Genomic DNA, 26,209 nt, shown 5'->3' on the forward strand with positions numbered 1-26,209 from the left:
CTGACATAGGATGCAATAGGCCAAGGGAGGCAAACAGGGCAGATGGGGGATGGGGATAATGTGAGGATAACGTTACAGGAGAGATGATGATAATATGATTATAATGTTACAGGATAGATGATGATAATGTGATTATAACGTTACAGGATAGATGAGGATAATGTATAGTGTATAGGTGAAGAGCAGGTCTTACTAAAACGTAAGAAGATCTTGTTCTTCTCCTTCTCCAGGTTCAGCTGATCGACTTTAAGCAATGGCTCAAATTCTTTGCGGCTGATAAAATTCAGGATCTCCTGTAAGTCCAGGAATCTTGTATGAGATTTATGGATACACATGTGCAATAATACATCATTACTGGGCTATAAGTCATCCCAACGTTCACCGTCACCACTGAGGATTGGCCTGATCACATGATGTCACTACTCATCTACTATTGGTTCAAAATAAGTCAGGGAATTCTAGGAAAAAAAAACTAGAAGAGACTGCCGGACCCTTCTGTAACAAGAGGTTAATCTGAGCTCTTACTTAGAAATCAAAATATCTGAGTGAGAAGGAAAAATATAAATAATAATTATATAACAATGCGTTCTCATAATGAAATGAACTTGGTCTATATCCATAATTAGAAACTAGAGCATGTGAAGAAAGCGGAGGTCAGCAATCCTTCACTAAACACTATAGTCCTATATGTCTACACTATACAAGGGGAATACTATCATCTCTCGGAATCCCTGTCTAGATATTGATTACAGATATTAATGTTTGCAATGAGTCAGCAAAGCCCCTTCGTAGTTATATATCACAAAAATTCACAATGATGTCCCGTTTCTGATTCAGCAAGAAAGTAACGCAGATAATTGTTACAAGAGTTTATCATTCTGTATTTCCCTCTTTATATCTACACAACACCCTCGGCTCCAGGGCGTCTCATATGCAAACAAGAGAGCGAATAGATTTATCAATATTCAAGTATTTTTTTTTTAAAAAAAACAATAGAGACTACAATTCCGTAGAGTTGATTTGTTCAGTTCTCTAGTAATGGACAAGATGGCGGCCTCACCTGTACGTCCATATCAAGGCGGTAATTCAGATCACCAAACCAGAAGAGGTGCGTGAAACGGAGGGAAATATCGAAGGAGTTCAGCTGCTTGTCCCCTAGAGAGAGGAGCCGTAGGATGTCCAGGTAATTCTGATTACGCCTGATATGGGGAGGGACAAAAGACCATTACATATAGACCTCCTGGAATCTACTACCTGTGTACTGCGAGGGGACGGACCGCTCAGAGGCCTTCATATAGTCTCAAGTGCTAAGTGTGAACCGTACATGTTGGTGCGCTATACAGATTGTACTGTCGTGATGTCACAACTATAGCTTTATATGTGTGATGAGCAGATCATTTAAAAGGGCACCTGTCATGGCACCAACATGGGAACGAGACATTTTGTGTGCCAGCGATGTCACCCATGACTTTATGTAAAATTTACACTAAGGCTAAGAGAGGGGCATTCTCTACAGGTCGTCATAGACAGCAAACAGTGACCTCTGCAGGTAACAAGAAGGAACTACACTCCATGAAATCAAATGCTCATATCTTTGATCAGTTTTATCAGGGAAATATCTACAAGTAATCGTTGTAGTGAACATTCCATAGGGAAACCTTAATATACAGCTGTAAATTAAATATGTTTATGGCTGTAGGCAGTTAATCCTTTCTGGAAAGTAGGACTTACCTTGCAGTCTTCTCATTTCCTGAGGTCAGGTGACAGTTCACAAAGCCAAACGAGGTCCCATTAAACATGAAAGATATTCCGACTGCTCCTTTGTTACCTGTAAGATTAGGCAGTTTTAATACATGTACGAAATGCTTTCCCATAGATTTCCTATCAGCCAAACAGACACGTCCAACATCCAGCCCATCAGCCAAACAGACACGCCCCACATCCAACCCATCAGCCACACAGACACGTCCCACATCCAGTCCATCAGACATGTCCCACATCCAGTCCATGAACCAAACAGACACGTCCAACATCCAGCCCATCAGCCAAACAGACACGTCCCACATCCAGGCCATCAGCCAAATAGACACGTCCCACATCCAGGCCATCAGCCAACCAGACACGTCCCACATCTAGCCCATCAACCAAAAAGACACGTCCCACATCCAGCCCATCAAACAGACACGTCCCACATCCAGCCCATCAGCCAAACAGACACGTCCCACATCCAGCCCATCAAACAGACACGTCCCACATCCAGCCCATCAGCCAAACAGACATGTCCCCCATCCAGCCCATCAGCCAAACAGACATGTCCCCCATCCAGCCCATCAGCCAAACACGTCCCCCATCCAGCAGATCAGCCAGAGACGTCCCACATCCAGGCCATCAGCCAAACAGACACGTCCCACATCCAGGCCATCAGCCAAACAGACACGTCCCACATCCAGGCCATCAGCCAAACAGACATGTCCCCCATCCAGCCCATCAGCCAAACAGACATGTCCCCCATCCAGCCCATCAGCCAAACACGTCCCCCATCCAGCAGATCAGCCAGAGACGTCCCACATCCAGCCCATCAGCCAAACAGACACGTCCCACATCCAGGCCATCAACCACACAGACACGTCCCACATCTAGTCCATCAACCAAACAGACACGACCCACATCCAGCTCATGAGCCACGTCCCACATCCAGCCCATCAGCCACACAGACACGTCCCACATCCAGTCCATCAGACATGTCCCATATCCAGTCCATCAACCAAACAGACACGTCCCACATCCAGTACATCAGACACGTCCCACATCCTGTCCATCAGACAGACATACTCAGAATAGTATGTCTGTGGGATCCTGTAGACTACTTCCCTAGTAGTCTACAGGAGTCCTCTGTAAACTCAACCCCCACTGATAATACACCCACACAGCTATCACAACCCACACAGCTATTCACCCAAAGTGTTGGCAATTCCAGTCTTCACGCTGGATGTGCTTATGTGTGTGATCCGGTTCTCATGTTCCACCCGAACCAGGACAACAATCTTAATATTCCACAAGGACTGCATTGCGACCTTCAGGAAAACATGATAAAGGAATATATTATATACATATATACATGCCATAAAATGTTTTATAGAACAGTCTCTCCTGGCTCAGTGACATAACAGCACTAACAAGAGATATGAGTCTTGTCTGGTTTTATCCTTCATAGAATTATCTGTTTTATAGACTTTTAAAGGACCAGTAAGTCCTCCAACATATTCAGTCACAATAAATTTAACCATGTCCTGTATCCTCCTGCTGTGCAGAGATTCACGGAGAAGTCCTGTGGGGTAACACTGTTACCCCACAGCAACGGGGGAATACCAAGTGCAGATCCAGCTGACCCGGTGGGAAAGTCCCCCCCTCTACTGCCCTAAATACCTAAAGTCAGACAGCGGTGATGACGCACTACATGACGCAGGCTCTGCGCAGGACTCACGTCATGTTTAATGTCACATGTTTCACAATGATCCTTCCTGTCCGTACCACAGATATATACGTCCTACTAAAGCTGGTTCTCTACTCTAACACATCTCATTGTTTCATCATTTTGTAATTACAAAACATCAGAAAGTGAAATTAATAAAACAACACGAGAACATAAAATAATACACCTGAAATGAAGACACATTAAAAGCAGAGTTACACATAAGGGTGACATTGAGGACTGATTTGAGCGGCTAAAGAAAGGAGGGGGGGGGGGTTAATAAGAAATCTCTTTACTTGTTTCATCAGAGTGTAATGTTGTTGCTGATTAATGTCATTTTTTGGGTTTTCTATCCCTTTATTACATACTGACACCAAAAACAAATATTGTTGACTGCTAAATATAAGAGATAAAACATGATATGGGCAGCACAGTGGCTCAGTGGTTAGCACTTCTGCTTTGAGTTTGATTCCCGACCACGGGCCTATCTGTGAGGAGTTTGTATGTTCTCCCTGTGTTTGTGTGGGGTTCCTCCGGGTGCTCCGGTTTCCTCCCACACTCCAAAAACATACTAGTAGGTTAATTGGCTGCTATCAAAATTGACCCTTAGGGAATTTAGACTGTAAGCTCCAATGGGGCAGGGACTGAGGTGAATGAGTTCTCTGTACGGCGCTGCGGAATTAGTGGCGCTATATAAATAAATGATGATGATGATGATGATGATATAAATGGGTGGGGGCTGTATTTATTCACAAAGAACAGAAGTGACTGAGGCCTACAAAGCAGGAAGAAGAGGGCCACAATGGGGCCCCCAGAACACCAGCCTGTAATAAACGTTATGTGGTGTTACGCGAGTTGTTATCCGCGTGACGTACCGGCCGATAGTCCAGTTCCGTGCACTCTTTCAGCATCCCCCGCAGGAAGTCCACCCACTCCTTATCCGCCACCGAGTTCTCCTGCGTCCCGAAGACGTAGATGTCGTGAGGGATGGTGACCGCCATCTCATCCAGCGTCTTCCCCAAACCCTTGGAGCCGATCCAGGAGGTGATGCTCTTCTGTGGTGGAACACTTCCTGCAGAGGAGAAGTCAGTATTAAAACCAGACTAGAAATGTATCATCATCACTTATCATCAGTCATGTATCTATATCATGTACCACCATTATCCCCACGTATCATCCCCATCGCGTATTGTCATCGTACCTGGGAGGTGCGGTTCTTTACATACGTAATATTTAATTTATCTCAGCAAAGAAATTATTATTTTATTAAGGAACATTTATTTACCCGTTTACATACAGTAACACAGAGATAGAAGACAGCGGACAGAGAGTATCACACGCTCGAATCTCATTCCTACAAGTAGCGTTGGTCAGGTGGAGTCAGAGCCAGATTAACCATTGGGCAGTCTAGGCGCCCATCTAGGGCCCGGCGCATGGAGGGGCCCCAGATTACTCTTAAGAGTGTTTGTTTGATAAAAAGAAAAGGAAAGGGGCCCCTAATCTTGCCTAGGGCCCCATGAAGACGTCATCTGGCTCTCGCCAGCACTTGTTTTTCAATCTCACCCATATTCCAGGTCCCGATGAAGATGGACATCATGTCCGGCTCGTCCTGATTAGAGTGTTTGTTCTTCATCAGCTGCAGCAGCTGGCAGAAGGCTTCTCGCTTCTATACAGAGGACGGGAGATCCACAGTCACTGACCACACAGCTGACACTTACTCACAAGTTACATTAGTTAGGATAGAACCCACCACCCCCGGGTGCAATGCAATTATTACTGCCATCAGCATGTGTGGGGCACAGCTGGCTGAAGAGGGTGTCCTAGGATGGGAAAGTCTCCTGTCCAAACCTGGTACGTTCTCTTTCACCAAGTGCGACTCGTTGCTGCCAAATCTGCCGGCTGATTGTGGTAAACAATCAGCTGTGCCCCGGAGAAGGAATCTACCCCTCCCTCTTGGTACCAACCACCCACCGCAGAACATGTTATACGTGGCTGGACGGACTCACCCTGGCACTGACGAAAATGAAGTCTTTCCGTTGGGTCTTATCCTTCTCTTTCTCGAACACGATACCCAGCTTACAGGGCGCCCGCTGGGACTTGATGAGCTGTCGGACTGGGGAGAAGGGATATAATATACTTATGACGACACAATGAAAACATCTTGGGGGCTGTAAGCCATCAATTCACAACAGACAAATACATTACCGGTCATAAAAATATCTGGACACAAGGGGGGGGTGAGAGGGGGGCATTAAGCACATTGAGGTAAGTTAAATACAAAGGGCCAGGGACCGAGTCTTAAAGACACCTGCATCCTCAGTAACTGCTGGGTTATGAAAGTCGTACAAAACTTCCTGCAGAAGTTTACAGCTTATCTGCTCCACTAGATGACAGCATTTATACAACGGCCAAGAAAGTACGGCCCAACTCGGGGCATCACACACTGATAGGCTTCTAGTGTCCGCCCCCCAGGACGTTGTATGACATACCACTGCACCCTCCCACTTACAAGAGGCCGGCTGGGGCCAGAACTGGAGTCCCTCGTTACTGACGGATCCTCATCACTGAAGCAGCCGTCACAATCTCTATATGTGCAGCTAAGACGACCAGTCCTGAAAACGCCACATGCGCAGCGTAATAAACCTCACGTACAGGTCAGACTGTGACAGACGAGTCAACTCCATCAGTCGAAGGACCGAGCAGTTATAAGAGGCCGTGTTCTGCCCCCCATCTCAGTCCTAACTCACCGACTGACTATGAGAGAATGAGGAGACCCAGCTTATAATTATGGGGCTTTTGGTAGGGGCTTTAAGGGACGTTTATTACAACGTTATCCAAACTGCCCCACGTAAAGCCCTCCGATTCACCAATATTTATTCAAACTTTACTAAGACAATTATAAAGATATTATTAGGCTCATAGACCCCTCACTGCGTCTCTGGGCACAGAGAAATTTGCGCTTCTTACTTTTGTCATGAGCAAAGGTATTCCAGTCTTCCTGAGCCTCCTTCACCTTCTTCGTTACCACCAGTTTCCCCCCTTCCACGTCCACGCTCAGCGTGTACTTCTGTGATTTGACGATCTTGGTGAGGTCTGGCATGTCCAACTTCACCTGCGGGAGATTACAGCGACGGTGACCCTGAGTCTGGACATGGGTACCCCCAGATAGTGACTATCCCTAACCATAATTAGCATTTATATACTCTATATTTCCTGACGCAACACAGCGCCATCTGTGCTTCCAAAGATAAGAAAAATCAGCAGCACGTTCCAATTCCCCGCAGTATATAATGCATGATAATAATCACCCTGTTATATTGTCCCCTATAAAACACACATCATCGTCCAACTGTCCTGATTTCTGAGGGACCGTCCTGATTTGCGGCCCGAGAGAGAGAGGCGGAGCTTACGTGGAAATAGGCAGGAGCTTAGTTTGTCCCAATTTAAATGGGACATATGATATCATGAAGATCTATAAGTAATACAGACTAAAGGGTATTCCCACCTACAGTGAGGGTGTTTATATGTTTTACATACATAATAAAAGGAGATTACATCCAGCAGTACATAGATCAGAAGATCACAGCAGGAGTTATATCGCCACCCACAGGCGGAGGGTGGGAGTGCAGGGGAAGCCTCACCTCAAAGGTCTGCACAGGGATACTCTTGGTCTTCCTGGAGGATTGTGGGACCGGAGCAGATTGGGCTGAGTTGCTCATGTCCTGCAAAACTTTCAGTGCCTGAGAGTAAGAATTAGGGATAAGATCACAATGAAGGGAGAGGGCTGGAATTACCGGAAGAGAGAATTTAATAGATATGGAATTAACAATAACAAGCTTCAAAAAGTGCTTCCATAATGCAGGAATGATGAATATATGAATTAATGAATATTAAAAACAAAAACAATGAGTTTGAACAACCTGGAACACAAAACAAACACAAGATGTATCAGCTGACGGCTTAAACTAACACCTTAATATCAAAATCACACCCACATTCCCTGCAGGAAGCACTACAGATCCCAGCACCGAGGATCAGGATACATATTAAGCCATGACAGCGTTTGCATTACATAAAGCTCTGCCCCCCACAGGACACCCCTCGTCTGAGAGAGACACCCCACCTTTTTCTCAATGCTGGACAGGAAATCCTTCAGGATGGACAATTTGAGGACCAGACTCTCCAGCTCCTGTTCTCCGCTCTGGTTGACAGCCTGAGAAACGAGAGAGGAGGGGAGATAACGATGGGGCCCCCAGGGACCGAGGGGCTTTTAGGAGTCAATCACTTCCTGCTCACACACGGTCTTACAGCTCCATTACCCAGCTGGGGTGTGGTGGTCCGCAGACATCCGTGTGCGGCAGCATCATGTCATCTACATATACAGTCAGCGCCTACACGTGTTGTGTGATCTACTCTCAGCTGGGGATTTACTAATCATTACAACCACAGGAATCATTAGCTCATTAACAATATTACAGATTCTAGGATGGGAATGACACATTGCGATGAGCACAGACACTTATTCCTATATTATAGTGGAGAGATACATTGTTTCATTAAATAAGAGGAGAGAATGTTACTGTTGCTGCACTTACTGCAAATATTTACCCATCGTTACACAGAAACCTGCATTAAACAAACACACAGAATGTTGTAATCAGATGTGTACACTGCACTAAACACACATTGATACTAATCACAATGAGCCCTCTGTTAGTACAACGCAGAGAACAGGTTATTAGGCCAGCGCTGCAGAGGGGAAGATAAGTCCACATTTTGTGATTTGTAAACAACCCCTCCGGGTCACATTCCCACTCGCTGGGTGGGAAACATTATGAACAAAACATCCACATTGGAAAAGGTTTTGGCCGCGGTCCCCAGTAGACCAAGGCGGCTGAGGCGGAGGTCAGGTTATAAACTAGATTGTGTGCGTGACCAAGGTAACGCACTGAGGCCGTCAGCGAGCCACTGGTACCCGAAGGGTTAAAACATAAAGCTTTTTTTCACATTGTATTTCCAGAGATCAGAAACGGACATTAAGCACAGTACAGAGTTTACAGTAATAGAAACACAATGAGCCTCTAGTCGTCAATACTAACCGCTATGGGGGAGGTGAAACCGCAAGTCTCAGCATGACCTGTCTGCAAATGGTAGGGGCATGCTGGTTCTTGTAGTTCCGTGGCAGGCCGCGTTAGTCCTATAAGAGCGTAAATTTGGGCCTATGACTTTTAAGGAAATCACAGTAGAGAAATCTGTGAGATTGATAAGATAATGGCCACAAAGTCAGTGCAAGATCTTCAGAATAAAGGTTACCCGGACCCAAGGAGATGGGCGAGGGGTGACATGACTGTATAGCACCGTGTCATATATACTGATTCTGTATGGATGAAATACAATAATATAATAATTTATAGACGATCTTCCATCTGCCACTAATGCTCATTGGACCCGAGCGCAGCACATGACTAATCATATGTCACACTTACTGTGTGTGTTCCTCTTTTTAGATGCCAGCCCCCTATGAATATTCATGAGTCTAATGAGACAGTGAACATCCCATGTACTGGCAGGAGCATGCTCAGAGCGCTCCAGAGAACATCCTGTGACATCATCATGCCAGCTTGCAGTACATTGGCTCTGAATGATCACATGGGCTCCCAGTTCTACTGTAGAGCCTGCAGACGGGTTGTAGTACTTATGTTTCACCTGCAGGGGGGGAGCGCGATTAGATACCAGCTGCAGGTTACAGATCAGGGTTGTGGGATGCGAAGGGGGGGGGGGGGAGAGGGCGGCTGGATGTATCAGTGGAATCTACAGGGGATGCAGACCAATATCATGCTGCTCATCTGACAATTGCCCGTGTAACGCTCATTGCTGGGCTGACAATCGCCTACCTGCTGCAGAATCTTGGTCACCATTGGAGAACTCTGCTGATCGAAGATCTTGGAGAGAATTTCCAGCCCGGATAATACTTTATCAACTTCCCTTAAAGAGGAAAAAAATATAAAATAATATACATAATAGATACAACAATCTGTTCCTACCTCCCAGTATCCCTGATTCTCAGACTTATAAAGGGGCAGGCCTGTCAGAAAGTGGGTGTGGCTTTGCTGGAATATGAGTGGGGTTTGGTGGAAGTAGATTATGGGAGGGGCTTAGTTTGCCCTGTTTTAAATGTTGGTAATTATGGCTATTTAATACATCCCGGCTGATATGTTCTTATTCCTATATTCCCTACAGGGTCTTCCGTGTCTTACCCGTGCAGCCGTTTGCAGGAGACGACCAGCGTTTTGTTGAGGTGGGGAAGGTTAGTGGCCCCGGATTTCACAGCTTCTAGATCTAGGGCATAACTGCCCTTCAGATACTCGTGAGACACCGTGCTCAGCCCATTGGTTGAGCTGCCAGAGATAGAGAGATGAAGATGTCATGGAAGTGACTTTCAAACCACGTACGCAGTAAATACACAGATTATTGCATTAAATGAGTATAATATATATTGCTCGCTAACTAAACAGGCAGAGTGTGAGTGACAGCTTGGCAGACTTGCACTGAAGGAATGCACAATGTGGATTGGTGGATTCATACACAGGGGGGAGGGGTCAATGATGTCACAGTAACCTGAATGCCTGTAGAATCAGTGGGGTGGCACCAGCTTACGTCAAACACAACTATATATAAATCACCAGTGTGACACCAGCTTAAGGCAAAGAACCGCTGACTACTTCCCGAGCAGATATATGTTACTTAGAAATATCCGCTATATGGGGGAACTTGCTGAACATTTAGGATACTGTAAGTGCCACATTTTGTCACTTGTCATAACGCCACATGTAAAATAAAAGTCTCGTCTGACACTAGCGACACAACATTCAGAGAAATTGGAGTTTCCTATTTATATATATATACAGGTATTACAAGTTATCACCAGGTAATCACCACATTACCTCTCTGTAGGGCTCAGATCCTGACCACACGGCACCAAACTCGACCCTGACCCAGCAGAGAAACTGGCGGAGGCCGAGCGCGGAGGGAGAGGCGGTTTCTCGTCCTCGCCATCTGAAATAAAAATCATCACACTATAGAACAACAGGAATTTCTGCTGCAAAACTGAGAAATAAAACAAACAAGAAACCTCTTCTCCTCGAGTTACTAATTACTGGATATTTTATTCCACTTCAACACGTTACATGTGCGGTTTCTGCACCGCAGATTAATATCACGCACACGTCATACATTAGATACACTCTGAATATATACTGCTCATAATGACACCGATTTATTCACAGTATAAGCTGCTGGTGTTTTGCAGTCACAATGGAACATTTTGTAGAGCACTTTACACATTTTTTTATTTGCAGCTATAATATAAAATAACCTTTTATATCATTAATGTCGCCACTACGCCCACGTGGACCAACGAGAGATCAGACAACGGACAGCGGGGTGGTGAGATGCTCTATAACGGGTCTATATAACAAGTCTCCGCTCAGTCATCACCAGAGAGATGAACTGGGCCACGTTCAGAGAACTGTCTGACTTTTGCTATGTACAGCCAAGGACTCATCTATTCCATCTACACTAAACCTTTCCACGCTCACTGCTCCCGCAGAATAAAAAGACGATTCAGAAGGAAACTGTTGACTTTAAGAACAAAAACAAATATGAAAAAGGAGAAGACGAGATCTGGGTGGAAAATGAGAAACAATCTTCTGGCGTCAGAGTTACCGGGGACTAAACACAACTCGTTGTTATTACAATCACAGTCCTGGTCATAGGGAGATATTTAAACATCTGGAAAGGAGAACTGTGTGTTATTAATGACTGGCCAGGGTAGGAGAAGCTATGAGCCCATAGGCGGGGCAGTGGTAAGAAGCATGTGGAACTACAAGTCCCAGCATGGCCTAAGGGGCAGAGGACAACTCTAGGATCTGACCTAGGACTCACCCGAATAATCTCTGTCATCTACGACGTCCTTCTCCCTCTCCACGGGGTACAGCAGGGTACACACCATGCCCTGATTCGGCTGCAGGTACAGAGCGATCAGGTCAGCGAGCGTCTTGAACCGTCGCACCTGTACGCCCTGAGAAGTCTGCGGGAGACCAGAGATAATTACACACATTATACCGTGTTATGCAGCTTACACACATGATACATTCACAGAGAAAAATCACAAAGGAAACTCCCCCAGCACACTGCTATAACCAGCAACAGAGTTGCCATTTCTACTGTAGATAAAAATGCAGAAGTCTTAGTTGCACACATTTACAAATGTATGTTAAAGCCCCCCGCCACTCCACGGTATAGGGTGGTCCTAACTCTAAACAGTGAGGGTACCATATATTTGGGTCATACATTTGTGTTTTTAAAACATGATACATTATAACGTGTTATGCAGCGTACACACATGATACCATATTATGCAGAGACAGAGAGAGAGAGAGAGAGAGAGAGAGAGAGAGAGAGAGACAGAGAGAGACAGAGAGAGAGAGAGAGACAGAGACAGACAGAGAGACAGACAGAGAGAGAGACAGAGAGAGAGACAGAGAGAGAGACAGAGAGAGAGACAGAGAGAGAGACAGAGACAGAGACAGAGACAGAGAGGAGGGTGGTAGAGGCTTGATTTAGACACATTATATATATATATATATATATATATATATATACACACACACACACACACACACACACACACACACACACAGTATATATGTCCCAGCATGCACTGTACTGCACTCTGTTACTGTAAATATTAATGTTGGAGCTAATTCACCAGAAGAGAACTGTAGTTATATACAGCATTTGCTGTTTCCTCAATCTGCATTTATGATTTACTATATGCAAATAGGCCTTTTCAACATATGTGTGTGCGTGTGTGTGTGTATATATGTATGTCTGCGTAATGTGATTTTTGCATCTTCATTATGAGCAAATTGAAACTATAATCTAATTTGTGGGGACTATTCCTAAAATATACTAAACTACATAGAAATAATAATAATATTTTCCCTCGTGTCTCTTCCCATTCCTCCAGCTCATAGCAGTCAGAGCAATAGATACTTTATTTAAGGGCTTGATGTTTGCATAAGCAGCAGTGTGAGGGGGACTCCAATACTCCGACCACCTTACTCACATATCCCCCATATTAAATATATATCTCTGAATTTAATTTTACATTTACTGTATTTATACAATGTCAATTCAAAGATCAAAATCATATATAACAAAGATTTATAAACGTTTTTCATATAAAAGGAATATTTAACACCACAATCTACCGATATCAGTGTGATATGAGCCTCCCCCTCTCTCCTGGTATCCTGTCCCCTCCGCTGAAATGCTGCAGGAGGACCCTACTCCTTCCACTATATAACTCAGTATGTGGCTTCCTGCTGCCTCCATTCCCCTCCTCACATCATGTCACTGCCCCTGTCACATGCAGCCCAGTCCTCACTAACACATCACTCATCTCCTGATATACTCTGTGCTGCTGGGGACCCTGCTCCTTCCACTATATAACTCTCAGTCTGTGGCTTCCTGCTGCCTCCATTCCCCTCCTCACATCATATCACTGCCCCTGTCACATGCAGCCCTGTCCTCACTGACACATCACTCATCTCCTGATATACTCTGTGCTGCTGGGGACCCTGCTCCTTCCTCTATATAACTCTCAGTCTGTGGCTTCCTGCTGCCTCCATTCCCCTCCTCACATCATGTCACTGCCCCTGTCACATGCAGCCCAGTCCTCACTAACACATCACTCATCTCCTGATATACTCTGTGCTGCTGGGGACCCTGCTCCTTCCACTATATAACTCTCAGTCTGTGGCCTCCTGCTGCCTCCATTCCCCTCCTCACATCATGTCACTGCCCCTGTCACATGCAGCCCTGTCCTCACTAACACATCACTCATCTCCTGATATACTCTGTGCTGCTGGGGGTCCTGCTCCTTCCACTATATAACTCTCAGTCTGTGACTTCCTGCTGCCTCCAATCCCCTCCTCACATCATGTCACTGCCCCTGTCACATGCAGCCCTGTCCTCACTAACACATCACATCTCCTGATATACTCTGTGCTGCTGGGGACCCTGCTCCTTCCACTATATAACTCTCAGTCTGTGGCTTCCTGCTGCCTCCATTCCCCTCCTCACATCATGTCACTGCCCCTGTCACATGCAGCCCTGTCCTCACTAACACATCACTCATCTCCTGATATACTCTGTGCTGCTGGGGGCCCTGCTCCTTCCACTATATAACTCTCAGTCTGTGACATCCTGCTGCCTCCATTCCCCTCCTCACATCATGTCACTGCCCCGTCACATGCAGCCCTGTCCTCACTAACACATCACTCATCTCCTGATATACTCTGTGCTGCTGGGGGACCCTGCTCCTTCCACTATATAACTCTCAGTCTGTGGCTTCCTGCTGCCTCCATTCCCCTCCTCACATCATGTCACTGCCCCTGTCACATGCAGCTCTGTACTCACTAACACATCACTCATCTCCTGATATACTCTGTGCTGCTGGGGGACCCTGCTCCTTCCACTATATAACTCTCAGTCTGTGGCTTCCTGCTGCCTCCATTCCCCTCCTCACATCATGTCACTGCCCCTGTCACATGCAGCCCTGTCCTCACTAACACATCACTCATCTCCTGATATACTCTGTGCTGCTGGAGGACACTGCTCCTTCCACTATATAACTCTCAGTCTGTGACTTCCTGCTGCCTCCATTCCCCTCCTCACATCATGTCACTGTCCCTGTCAATAGGTGGCATTTATCTAGCAGTATACTAGTGTATTATTAGTCGAAGTCTATAACTCCAGAACGTTTCTATATAGGGTTAATACTCAGTGACAGTTGTGCAGATGATCTGGTTACTAACAGCAGGTTAGATGGCAGCAGAAATGATACATTATTTACATCCCTGATGGCCGCACACAGCCAGGGAACTGGTGGTTAGAGAACAATACAGGTACAGAATGGAAGACAACAGCCGTGAAACTACAAACTACATACGACAGCAGCAGCGCGGTGACCGCAGAGTGTACGTCACACGGATACAGCGCGGTGACCGCAGAGTGTACGTCACACGGATACAGCGCGGTGACCGCAGATTGTATGTCACACGGATACAGCGCGGTGAGCGCAGAGTGTACATCACACGGATACAGCGCGGTGACCGCAGAGTGTACGTCACACGGATACAGCGCGGTGACCGCACAGTGTACGTCACACGGATACAGCGCGGTGACCGCAGATTGTACGTCACACGGATACAGCGCGGTGAGCGCAGAGTGTACGTCACAGGGATACAGCGCGGTAACCGCAGAGTGTACGTCACAGGGATACAGCGCGGTGACCGCAGATTGTACGTCACACGGATACAGCGCGGTGACCGCAGATTGTACGTCACACGGATACAGCGCGGTGACCGCAGATTGTACGTCACACGGATACAGCGCGGTAACCGCAGAGTGTACGTCACAGGGATACAGCGCGGTGACCGCACAGTGTACGTCACACGGATACAGCGCGGTGACCGCAGAGTGTACGTCACACGGATACAGCGCGGTGACCGCACAGTGTACGTCACACGGATACAGCGCGGTGACCGCAGATTGTACGTCACACGGATACAGCGCGGTGAGCGCAGATTGTACGTCACACGGATACAGCGCGGTGAGCGCAGATTGTACGTCACACGGATACAGCGCGGTGAGCGCAGAGTGTACGTCACACGGATACAGCGCGTGACCGCAGAGTGTACGTCACACGGATACAGCGCGGTGACCGCAGAGTGTACGTCACACGGATACAGCGCGGTGACCGCAGCTTGTACGTCACACGGATACAGCGCGGTGAGCGCAGAGTGTACGTCACACGGATACAGCGCGGTGACCGCACAGTGTACATCACACGGATACAGCGCGGTGACCGCACAGTGTACATCACACGGATACAGCGCGGTGACCGCACAGTGTACGTCACACAGATACAGCGCGGTGACCGCACAGTGTACGTCACACGGATACAGCGCGGTAACCGCACAGTGTACGTCACACGGATACAGCGCGGTGACCGCACAGTGTACGTCACACGGATACAGCGCGGTGACCGCAGAGTGTACGTCACACGGATACAGCGCGGTGACCGCACAGTGTACGTCACACGGATACAGCGCGGTGAGCGCAGAGTGTACGTCACACGGATACAGCGCGGTGAGCGCAGAGTGTACGTCACACGGATACAGCGCGGTGAGCGCAGAGTGTACGTCACACGGATACAGCGCAGTGAGCGCAGAGTGTACGTCACACGGATACAGCGCGGTGACCGCAGAGTGTACGTCACACGGATACAGCGCGGTGACCGCACAGTGTACGTCACACGGATACAGCGCGGTGACCGCACAGTGTACGTCACACGGATACAGCGCGGTGACCGCAGAGTGTACGTCACACGGATACAGCGCGGTGACCGCACAGTGTACGTCACACGGATACAGCGCGGTGACCGCACAGTGTACGTCACACGGATACAGCGCGGTGACCGCACAGTGTACGTCACACGGATACAGCGCGGTGACCGCACAGTGTACGTCACACGGATACAGCGCGGTGACCGCACAGTGTACGTCACACGGATACAGCGCGGTGAGCGCAGAGTGTACATCACACGGATACAGCGCGGTGACCGCACAGTGTACGTCACACGGATACAGCGCGGTGACCGCACAGTGTACGTCACAGGGATACAGCGCGGTGACCGCACAGTGTACGTCACACGGATACAGCGCGGTGACCGCACAGTGTACGTCACACGGATACAGCGCGGTGACCGCAGAGTGTACGTCACACGGATACAGCGCGGTGACCGCAGAGTGTACGTCACACGGATACAGCGCGGTGACCGCAGAGTGTACGTCACACGGATACAGCGCTGTGACCGCAGAGTGTACGTCACACGGATACAGCGCGGTGACCGCAGAGTGTACGTCACACGGATACAGCGCTGTGACCGCAGAGTGTACGTCACACGGATACAGCGCGGTGACCGCAGAGTGTACGTCACACGGATACAGCGCGGTGACCGCACAGTGTACGTCACACGGATACAGCGCGGTGACCGCACAGTGTACGTCACACAGATACAGCGCGGTAACCGCAGAGTGTACGTCACAGGGATACAGCGCGGTGACCGCAGAGTGTACGTCACACAGATACAGCGCGGTAACCACAGAGTGTGCGTCACACGGATACAGCGCGGTGACCGCAGAGTGTACGTCACACGGATACAGCGCGGTGACCGCACAGTGTACGTCACACAGATACAGCGCGGTGACCGCACAGTGTACGTCACACGGATACAGCGCGGTGACCGCACAGTGTACGTCACACGGATACAGCGCGCTGACCGCAGAGTGTACGTCACACGGATACAGCGCGGTGACCGCAGATTGTACGTCACACGGATACAGCGCGGTGACCGCAGATTGTACGTCACACGGATACAGCGCGGTGAGCGCAGATTGTACGTCACACGGATACAGCGCGGTAACCGCAGAGTGTACGTCACACGGATACAGCGCGGTGACCGCAGAGTGTACGTCACACGGATACAGCGCGTGACCGCAGAGTGTACGTCACACGGATACAGCGCGGTGAGCGCAGAGTGTACGTCACACGGATACAGCGCGGTGAGCGCAGAGTGTACGTCACACGGATACAGCGCAGTGAGCGCAGAGTGTACGTCACACGGATACAGCGCGGTGACCGCAGAGTGTACGTCACACGGATACAGCGCGGTGACCGCACAGTGTACGTCACACGGATACAGCGCGGTGACCGCACAGTGTACGTCACACGGATACAGCGTGGTGACCGCAGAGTGTACGTCACACGGATACAGCGCGGTGACCGCACAGTGTACGTCACACGGATACAGCGCGGTGACCGCACAGTGTACGTCACACGGATACAGCGCGGTGACCGCACAGTGTACGTCACACGGATACAGCGCGGTGACCGCACAGTGTACGTCACACGGATACAGCGCGGTGACCGCACAGTGTACGTCACACGGATACAGCGCGGTGACCGCAGAGTGTACATCACACGGATACAGCGCGGTGAGCGCAGAGTGTACATCACACGGATACAGCGCGGTGACCGCACAGTGTACGTCACACGGATACAGCGCGGTGACCGCACAGTGTACGTCACAGGGATACAGCGCGGTGACCGCACAGTGTACGTCACACGGATACAGCGCGGTGACCGCACAGTGTACGTCACACGGATACAGCGCGGTGACCGCAGAGTGTACGTCACACGGATACAGCGCGGTGACCGCAGAGTGTACGTCACACGGATACAGCGCGGTGACCGCAGAGTGTACGTCACACGGATACAGCGCTGTGACCGCAGAGTGTACGTCACACGGATACAGCGCGGTGACCGCAGAGTGTACGTCACACGGATACAGCGCTGTGACCGCAGAGTGTACGTCACACGGATACAGCGCGGTGACCGCAGAGTGTACGTCACACGGATACAGCGCGGTGACCTCAGAGTGTACGTCACACGGATACAGCGCGGTGACCGCAGAGTGTACATCACACGGATACAGCGCGGTGACCGCACAGTGTACGTCACACGGATACAGCGCGGTGACCGCACAGTGTACGTCACACGGATACAGCGCGGTGACCGCACAGTGTACGTCACACAGATACAGCGCGGTAACCGCAGAGTGTACGTCACAGGGATACAGCGCGGTGACCGCAGAGTGTACGTCACACAGATACAGCGCGGTAACCACAGAGTGTACGTCACACGGATACAGCGCGGTGACCGCACAGTGTACGTCACACGGATACAGCGCGCTGACCGCAGAGTGTACGTCACACGGATACAGCGCGGTGACCGCAGAGTGTACGTCACACAGATACAGCGCGGTGACCGCAGAGTGTACGTCACACGGATACAGCGCGGTGACCGCAGAGTGTACGTCACACGGATACAGCGCGGTGACCGCAGAGTGTACGTCACACGGATACAGCGCGGTGACCGCAGAGTGTACGTCACACGGATACAGCGCTGTGACCGCAGAGTGTACGTCACACGGATACAGCGCGGTGACCGCAGAGTGTACGTCACACGGATACAGCGCTGTGACCGCAGAGTGTACGTCACACGGATACAGCGCGGTGACCGCAGAGTGTACGTCACACGGATACAGCGCGGTGACCGCACAGTGTACGTCACACGGATACAGCGCGGTGACCGCACAGTGTACGTCACACAGATACAGCGCGGTAACCGCAGAGTGTACGTCACAGGGATACAGCGCGGTGACCGCAGAGTGTACGTCACACAGATACAGCGCGGTAACCACAGAGTGTGCGTCACACGGATACAGCGCGGTGACCGCAGAGTGTACGTCACACGGATACAGCGCGGTGACCGCACAGTGTACGTCACACAGATACAGCGCGGTGACCGCACAGTGTACGTCACACGGATACAGCGCGGTGACCGCACAGTGTACGTCACACGGATACAGCGCGCTGACCGCAGAGTGTACGTCACACGGATACAGCGCGGTGACCGCAGATTGTACGTCACACGGATACAGCGCGGTGACCGCAGATTGTACGTCACACGGATACAGCGCGGTGAGCGCAGATTGTACGTCACACGGATACAGCGCGGTAACCGCAGAGTGTACGTCACACGGATACAGCGCGGTGACCGCAGAGTGTACGTCACACGGATACAGCGCGTGACCGCAGAGTGTACGTCACACGGATACAGCGCGGTGAGCGCAGAGTGTACGTCACACGGATACAGCGCGGTGAGCGCAGAGTGTACGTCACACGGATACAGCGCAGTGAGCGCAGAGTGTACGTCACACGGATACAGCGCGGTGACCGCAGAGTGTACGTCACACGGATACAGCGCGGTGACCGCACAGTGTACGTCACACGGATACAGCGCGGTGACCGCACAGTGTACGTCACACGGATACAGCGCGGTGACCGCAGAGTGTACGTCACACGGATACAGCGCGGTGACCGCACAGTGTACGTCACACGGATACAGCGCGGTGACCGCACAGTGTACGTCACACGGATACAGCGCGGTGACCGCACAGTGTACGTCACACGGATACAGCGCGGTGACCGCACAGTGTACGTCACACGGATACAGCGCGGTGACCGCACAGTGTACGTCACACGGATACAGCGCGGTGACCGCAGAGTGTACATCACACGGATACAGCGCGGTGAGCGCAGAGTGTACATCACACGGATACAGCGCGGTGACCGCACAGTGTACGTCACACGGATACAGCGCGGTGACCGCACAGTGTACGTCACAGGGATACAGCGCGGTGACCGCACAGTGTACGTCACACGGATACAGCGCGGTGACCGCACAGTGTACGTCACACGGATACAGCGCGGTGACCGCAGAGTGTACGTCACACGGATACAGCGCGGTGACCGCAGAGTGTACGTCACACGGATACAGCGCGGTGACCGCAGAGTGTACGTCACACGGATACAGCGCTGTGACCGCAGAGTGTACGTCACACGGATACAGCGCGGTGACCGCAGAGTGTACGTCACACGGATACAGCGCTGTGACCGCAGAGTGTACGTCACACGGATACAGCGCGGTGACCGCAGAGTGTACGTCACACGGATACAGCGCGGTGACCTCAGAGTGTACGTCACACGGATACAGCGCGGTGACCGCAGAGTGTACATCACACGGATACAGCGCGGTGACCGCACAGTGTACGTCACACGGATACAGCGCGGTGACCGCACAGTGTACGTCACACGGATACAGCGCGGTGACCGCACAGTGTACGTCACACAGATACAGCGCGGTAACCGCAGAGTGTACGTCACAGGGATACAGCGCGGTGACCGCAGAGTGTACGTCACACAGATACAGCGCGGTAACCACAGAGTGTACGTCACACGGATACAGCGCGGTGACCGCACAGTGTACGTCACACGGATACAGCGCGCTGACCGCAGAGTGTACGTCACACGGATACAGCGCGGTGACCGCAGAGTGTACGTCACACGGATACAGCGCGGTGACCGCACAGTGTACGTCACACGGATACAGCGCGGTGACCGCACAGTGTACGTCACAGGGATACAGCGCGGTGACCGCACAGTGTACGTCACACGGATACAGCGCGGTGACCGCACAGTGTACGTCACACGGATACAGCGCGGTGACCGCAGAGTGTACGTCACACGGATACAGCGCGGTGACCGCAGAGTGTACGTCACACGGATACAGCGCGGTGACCGCAGAGTGTACGTCACACGGATACAGCGCTGTGACCGCAGAGTGTACGTCACACGGATACAGCGCGGTGACCGCAGAGTGTACGTCACACGGATACAGCGCTGTGACCGCAGAGTGTACGTCACACGGATACAGCGCGGTGACCGCAGAGTGTACGTCACACGGATACAGCGCGGTGACCTCAGAGTGTACGTCACACGGATACAGCGCGGTGACCGCAGAGTGTACATCACACGGATACAGCGCGGTGACCGCACAGTGTACGTCACACGGATACAGCGCGGTGACCGCACAGTGTACGTCACACGGATACAGCGCGGTGACCGCACAGTGTACGTCACACAGATACAGCGCGGTAACCGCAGAGTGTACGTCACAGGGATACAGCGCGGTGACCGCAGAGTGTACGTCACACAGATACAGCGCGGTAACCACAGAGTGTACGTCACACGGATACAGCGCGGTGACCGCACAGTGTACGTCACACGGATACAGCGCGCTGACCGCAGAGTGTACGTCACACGGATACAGCGCGGTGACCGCAGAGTGTACGTCACACAGATACAGCGCGGTGACCGCAGAGTGTACGTCACACGGATACAGCGCGGTGACCGCAGAGTGTACGTCACACGGATACAGCGCGGTGACCGCACAGTGTACGTCACACGGATACAGCGCGGTGACCGCAGAGTGTACGTCACACGGATACAGCGCGGTGACCGCAGAGTGTACGTCACACGGATACAGCGCGGTGACCGCAGAGTGTACGTCACACGGATACAGCGCGGTGACCGCAGAGTGTACGTCACACGGATACAGCGCGGTGACCGCAGAGTGTACGTCACACGGATACAGCGCGGTGACCGCAGAGTGTACGTCACACGGATACAGCGCGGTGACCGCAGAGTGTACGTCACACGGATACAGCGCGGTGACCGTACAGTGTACGTCACACGGATACAGCGCGGTGAGCGCAGAGTGTACGTCACACGGATACAGCGCGGTGACCGCACAGTGTACGTCACACGGATACAGCGCGGTGACCGCAGAGTGTACGTCACACGGATACAGCGCGGTGACCGCAGAGTGTACGTCACACGGCAGAATCACCGTCAGAAGATACAGCGTTTTATCACATGAACACTTACTATGAAACAAGTCAGAATATAATATGCTCCTAAGAAACATAGAAATATTGTTCAGGATCATTAGAAAATCACTTCCCCTTAAATGAAGAACAATGTGGGATCTGTGCGCTCCAACGTCACGTCTCCATTAGTAAATAGACAGTATGATCATTAACCCTGTAACACACACACGTGGTGTTACCTCTCATCTCACAATACAGCAGTGGTACAGCCGTGTCCGACAGACGCTGGGTCTGGTGAGGTAAATACATCATATATCCGGGTGATCTGCCCCATTTGTTACATAAATTCTGTGTGCAGTGTCTACTTGTCTCTGGTAATCACCTCTCCCTCCTAACCATGCGTGACCAGACTACCCCCAGCCCACATCCTTATATGCCAATTCTTTCTTATTCACACTGGTACACCCTCACACCTACCCTACTCCCACCTATATTACTCCCACTGGTACACCCTCACACCTACCCTACTCCCACCTATATTACTCCCACTGGTACACCCTCACACCTACCCTACTCCCACCTATATTACTCCCACTGGTACACCCTCACACCTACCCTACTCCCAACTATATTACTCACACTGGTAGATCCTCACACCTACCCTACTCCTACCTATATTACTCCCACTGGTACACCCTCACACCTACCCTACTCCCAACTATATTACTCACACTGATACACCCTCACACCTACCCTACTCCCACCTATATTACTCACACTGGTACACCCTCACACCTACCCTACTCCCACCTATATTACTCACACTGGTAGATCCTCACACCTACCCTACTCCCAACTATATTACTCCCACTGGTACACCCTCACGCCTACCCTACTCCCACCTATATTACTCCCACTGGTACACCCTCACACCTACCCTACTCCCACCTATATTACTCACACTGGTAGATCCTCACACCTACCCTACTCCCAACTATATTACTCACACTGGTAGATCCTCACACCTACCCTACTCCCACCTATATTACTCCCACTGGTACACCCTCACACCTACCCTACTCCCAACTATATTACTCACACTGGTACACCCTCACACCTACCCTACTCCCAACTATATTACTCACACTGGTACACCCTCACACCTACCCTACTCCCAACTATATTACTCACACTGGTAGATCCTCACACCTACCCTACTCCCAACTATATTACTCCCACTGGTACACCCTCACACCTACCCTACTCCCAACTATATTACTCCCACTGGTACACCCTCACACCTACCCTACTCCCAACTATATTACTCCCACTGGTACACCCTCACACCTACCCTACTCCCAACTATATTACTCACACTGGTAGATCCTCACACCTACCCTACTCCCACCTATATTACTCCCACTGGTACACCCTCACACCTACCCTACTCCCAACTATATTACTCATACTGGTAGATCCTCACACCTACCCTACTCCCACTGGTACACCCTCACACCTACCCTACTGTCGAAGTCAGCAAATTGGATAAAGTCATTTCAATTAAAGTCTAGCAAACTTGGTTGTCTTTGTCTGAAAAGATGCGTACGGTACGCTACAACGTACAAGGGCACGCTACGGCGTGAAAGGGCGTATGCATCCACTACACGTGGCCGCAACAGTAATTGGTCTTTTACCATAGATTCGCACAAACACGCATACTTATAAAATAGTACACATTAATGGTAGTTGCAACACATAGTCAGATATGTCGAAATATAGTAGCATTTATATGTTATATCAGAGTTACATGCAAATTAATGAAATACACAGAACGGGTTGAAGGAATAACATCATGAGTGGTATCATAATGAACCTCGTTACATATCCTACTGTTTGGTTCACTCTGCGAGGGAATCGCAGAGTGCATACACAAGTTATGAATGATAGGGAATTATGAACTACTTAAGACTAAGGAATCTTGGCGGGAAGAGCAGAGCATACCCCCTGGAGAGGTGACCCCCTCCTTTGGATTCCTTTGTATGAACTGGCCAATGATGACGACCCCTTGGACCTTCCTGAGACCTGGACTAATAGATGCAAGCTATTCCATCTACATTGTATTACTGTATGTGATTGTGTATATAAGCAGCAGCTTGTGATCCAGAGTGCAGACATCTTGTCCCTAGACTTCAGGATTGAATGACTGCACTGGATCCAGAGCGCCTGCGATAAGTAACGGCTGTATTTACTATTACTTCGCTTGAGCATATTATTCTACTTATTGCGAATAAATCTTTGTGCTTTGGAAACACAAATCAAGGTTCGACAATCGTTATTGGTTAGCGACCATACGCACATAACACTACCCCCACCTATATTACTCATACTGGTACACCCTCACACCTACCCTACTCCCACTGGTACACCCTCACACCTACCCTACTCCCACCTATATTACTCACACTGGTACACCCTCACACCTACCCTACTCCCACCTATACTACTCACACTGGTACACCCTCACACCTACCCTACTCCCACCTATACTACTCACACTGGTACACCCTCACACCTACCCTACTCCCACCTATACTGCTCTCACTGGTACACCCTCACACCTACCCTACTCCCACCTATATTACTCACACTGGTACACCCTCACACCTACCCTACTCCCACCTATACTGCTCTCACTGGTACACCCTCACACCTACCCTACTCCCACTGGTACACCCTCACACCTACCCTACTCCCACTGGTACACCCTCACACCTATCCTATTCCCACCTATACTACTCACACTGGTACACCCTCAAACCTACCCTACTCCCACCAATACTGCTCTCACTGGTAGATCCTCACACCTACCCTACTCCCACTGGTACACCCTCACACCTACCCTACTCCCACTGGTACACCCTCACACCTACCCTATTTCCACCTATACTACTCACACTGGTACACCCTCACACCTACCCTACTCCCACCTATACTGCTCTCACTGGTAGATCCTCACACCTACCCTACTCCCACTGGTACACCCTCACACCTACCCTACTCCCACTGGTACACCCTCACACCTACCCTATTCCCACCTACCCTACTCCCACTGGTACACCCTCACACCTACCGTACTCCCACCTATATTACTCCCACTGGTACACCCTAACACCTACCCTACTCCCACCTATACTACTCACACCTACCCTACTCCCACTGGTACACCCTCACACCTACCCTACTCCCACCTATACTACTCACACTGGTACACCCTCACACCTACCCTACCTCCACCTATACTACTCACACTGGTACACCCTCACACCTACCCTACTCCCACCTATACTACGCACACCTACCCTACTCCCACCTATACTGCTCTCACTGGTACACCCTCACACCTACCCTACTCCTACCTGTACTACTCACACTGGTACACCCTCACACCTACCCTACTCCTACCTGTACTACTCACACTGGTACACCCTCACACCTACCCTACTCCCACCTATATTACTCACACTGGTAGATCCTCACACCTACCCTACTCCCACTGGCTGGTACACCCTCACACCTACCCTACTCCCACCCTCACACCTACCCTACTCCCACCTATACTGCTCTCACTGGTACACCCTCACACCTACCCTACTCCCACCTATACTACTCACACTGGTACACCCTCACGCCTACCCTACTCCCACCTATACTACGCACACCTACCCTACTCCCACCTATACTGCTCTCACACTGGTACACCCTCACACCTACCCTACTCCCACCTATACTACTCCCACTGGTACACCCTCACACCTACCCTACTCCCTCCTATACTACTCACACTGGTACACCCTCACACCTACCCTACTCCTACCTGTACTACTCACACTGGTACACCCTCACACCTACCCTACTCCTACCTATACTACTCACACTGGTACACCCTCACACCTACCCTACTCCTACCTATACTACTCACACTGGTACACCCTCACACCTACCCTACTCCCACCTATACTACGCATACTGGTACACCCTCACACCTACCCTACTCCTACCTGTACTACTCACACTGGTACACCCTCACACCTACCCTACTCCTACCTGTACTACTCACACTGGTACACCCTCACACCTACCCTACTCCCACTGGTACACCCTCACACCTACCCTACTCCCACTGGTACACCCTCACACCTACCCTACTCCCACCGGTACACCCTCACACCTACCTTACTCCCACCTATACTACTCACACTGGTACACCCTCACACCTACCCTACTCCTACCTATACTACTCACACTGGTACACA

At 50.2% G+C, this 26,209-nt stretch overlaps 1 protein-coding gene across 2 annotated transcripts in view; it reads right to left on the reverse strand.

Annotated features, from left to right (window-relative positions):
• Positions 1-26,209, reverse strand: part of INPPL1 (inositol polyphosphate phosphatase like 1) — a 54,232-nt gene that overhangs the window by 11,337 nt on the left and 16,686 nt on the right. For both annotated transcript variants that reach the window (XM_075198352.1, XM_075198350.1), the window contains exons 3-16: positions 11,417-11,561; positions 10,417-10,528; positions 9,730-9,870; positions 9,367-9,457; positions 7,596-7,685; positions 7,114-7,212; positions 6,440-6,584; positions 5,479-5,585; positions 5,036-5,138; positions 4,348-4,544; positions 2,957-3,074; positions 1,732-1,828; positions 1,061-1,199; positions 194-293 (exon numbers count right to left, since the gene is read on the reverse strand). In XM_075198352.1, coding sequence (XP_075054453.1) covers positions 194-293; positions 1,061-1,199; positions 1,732-1,828; positions 2,957-3,074; positions 4,348-4,544; positions 5,036-5,138; positions 5,479-5,585; positions 6,440-6,584; positions 7,114-7,212; positions 7,596-7,685; positions 9,367-9,457; positions 9,730-9,870; positions 10,417-10,528; positions 11,417-11,561 — 1,684 coding nt within the window. The remainder of the gene's footprint in view (positions 1-193; positions 294-1,060; positions 1,200-1,731; positions 1,829-2,956; positions 3,075-4,347; positions 4,545-5,035; positions 5,139-5,478; positions 5,586-6,439; positions 6,585-7,113; positions 7,213-7,595; positions 7,686-9,366; positions 9,458-9,729; positions 9,871-10,416; positions 10,529-11,416; positions 11,562-26,209) is intronic.

This window comes from Mixophyes fleayi, chromosome 2 (genome assembly GCF_038048845.1).
Source record: "Mixophyes fleayi isolate aMixFle1 chromosome 2, aMixFle1.hap1, whole genome shotgun sequence".
Lineage (NCBI taxonomy): Eukaryota > Metazoa > Chordata > Amphibia > Anura > Limnodynastidae > Mixophyes > Mixophyes fleayi.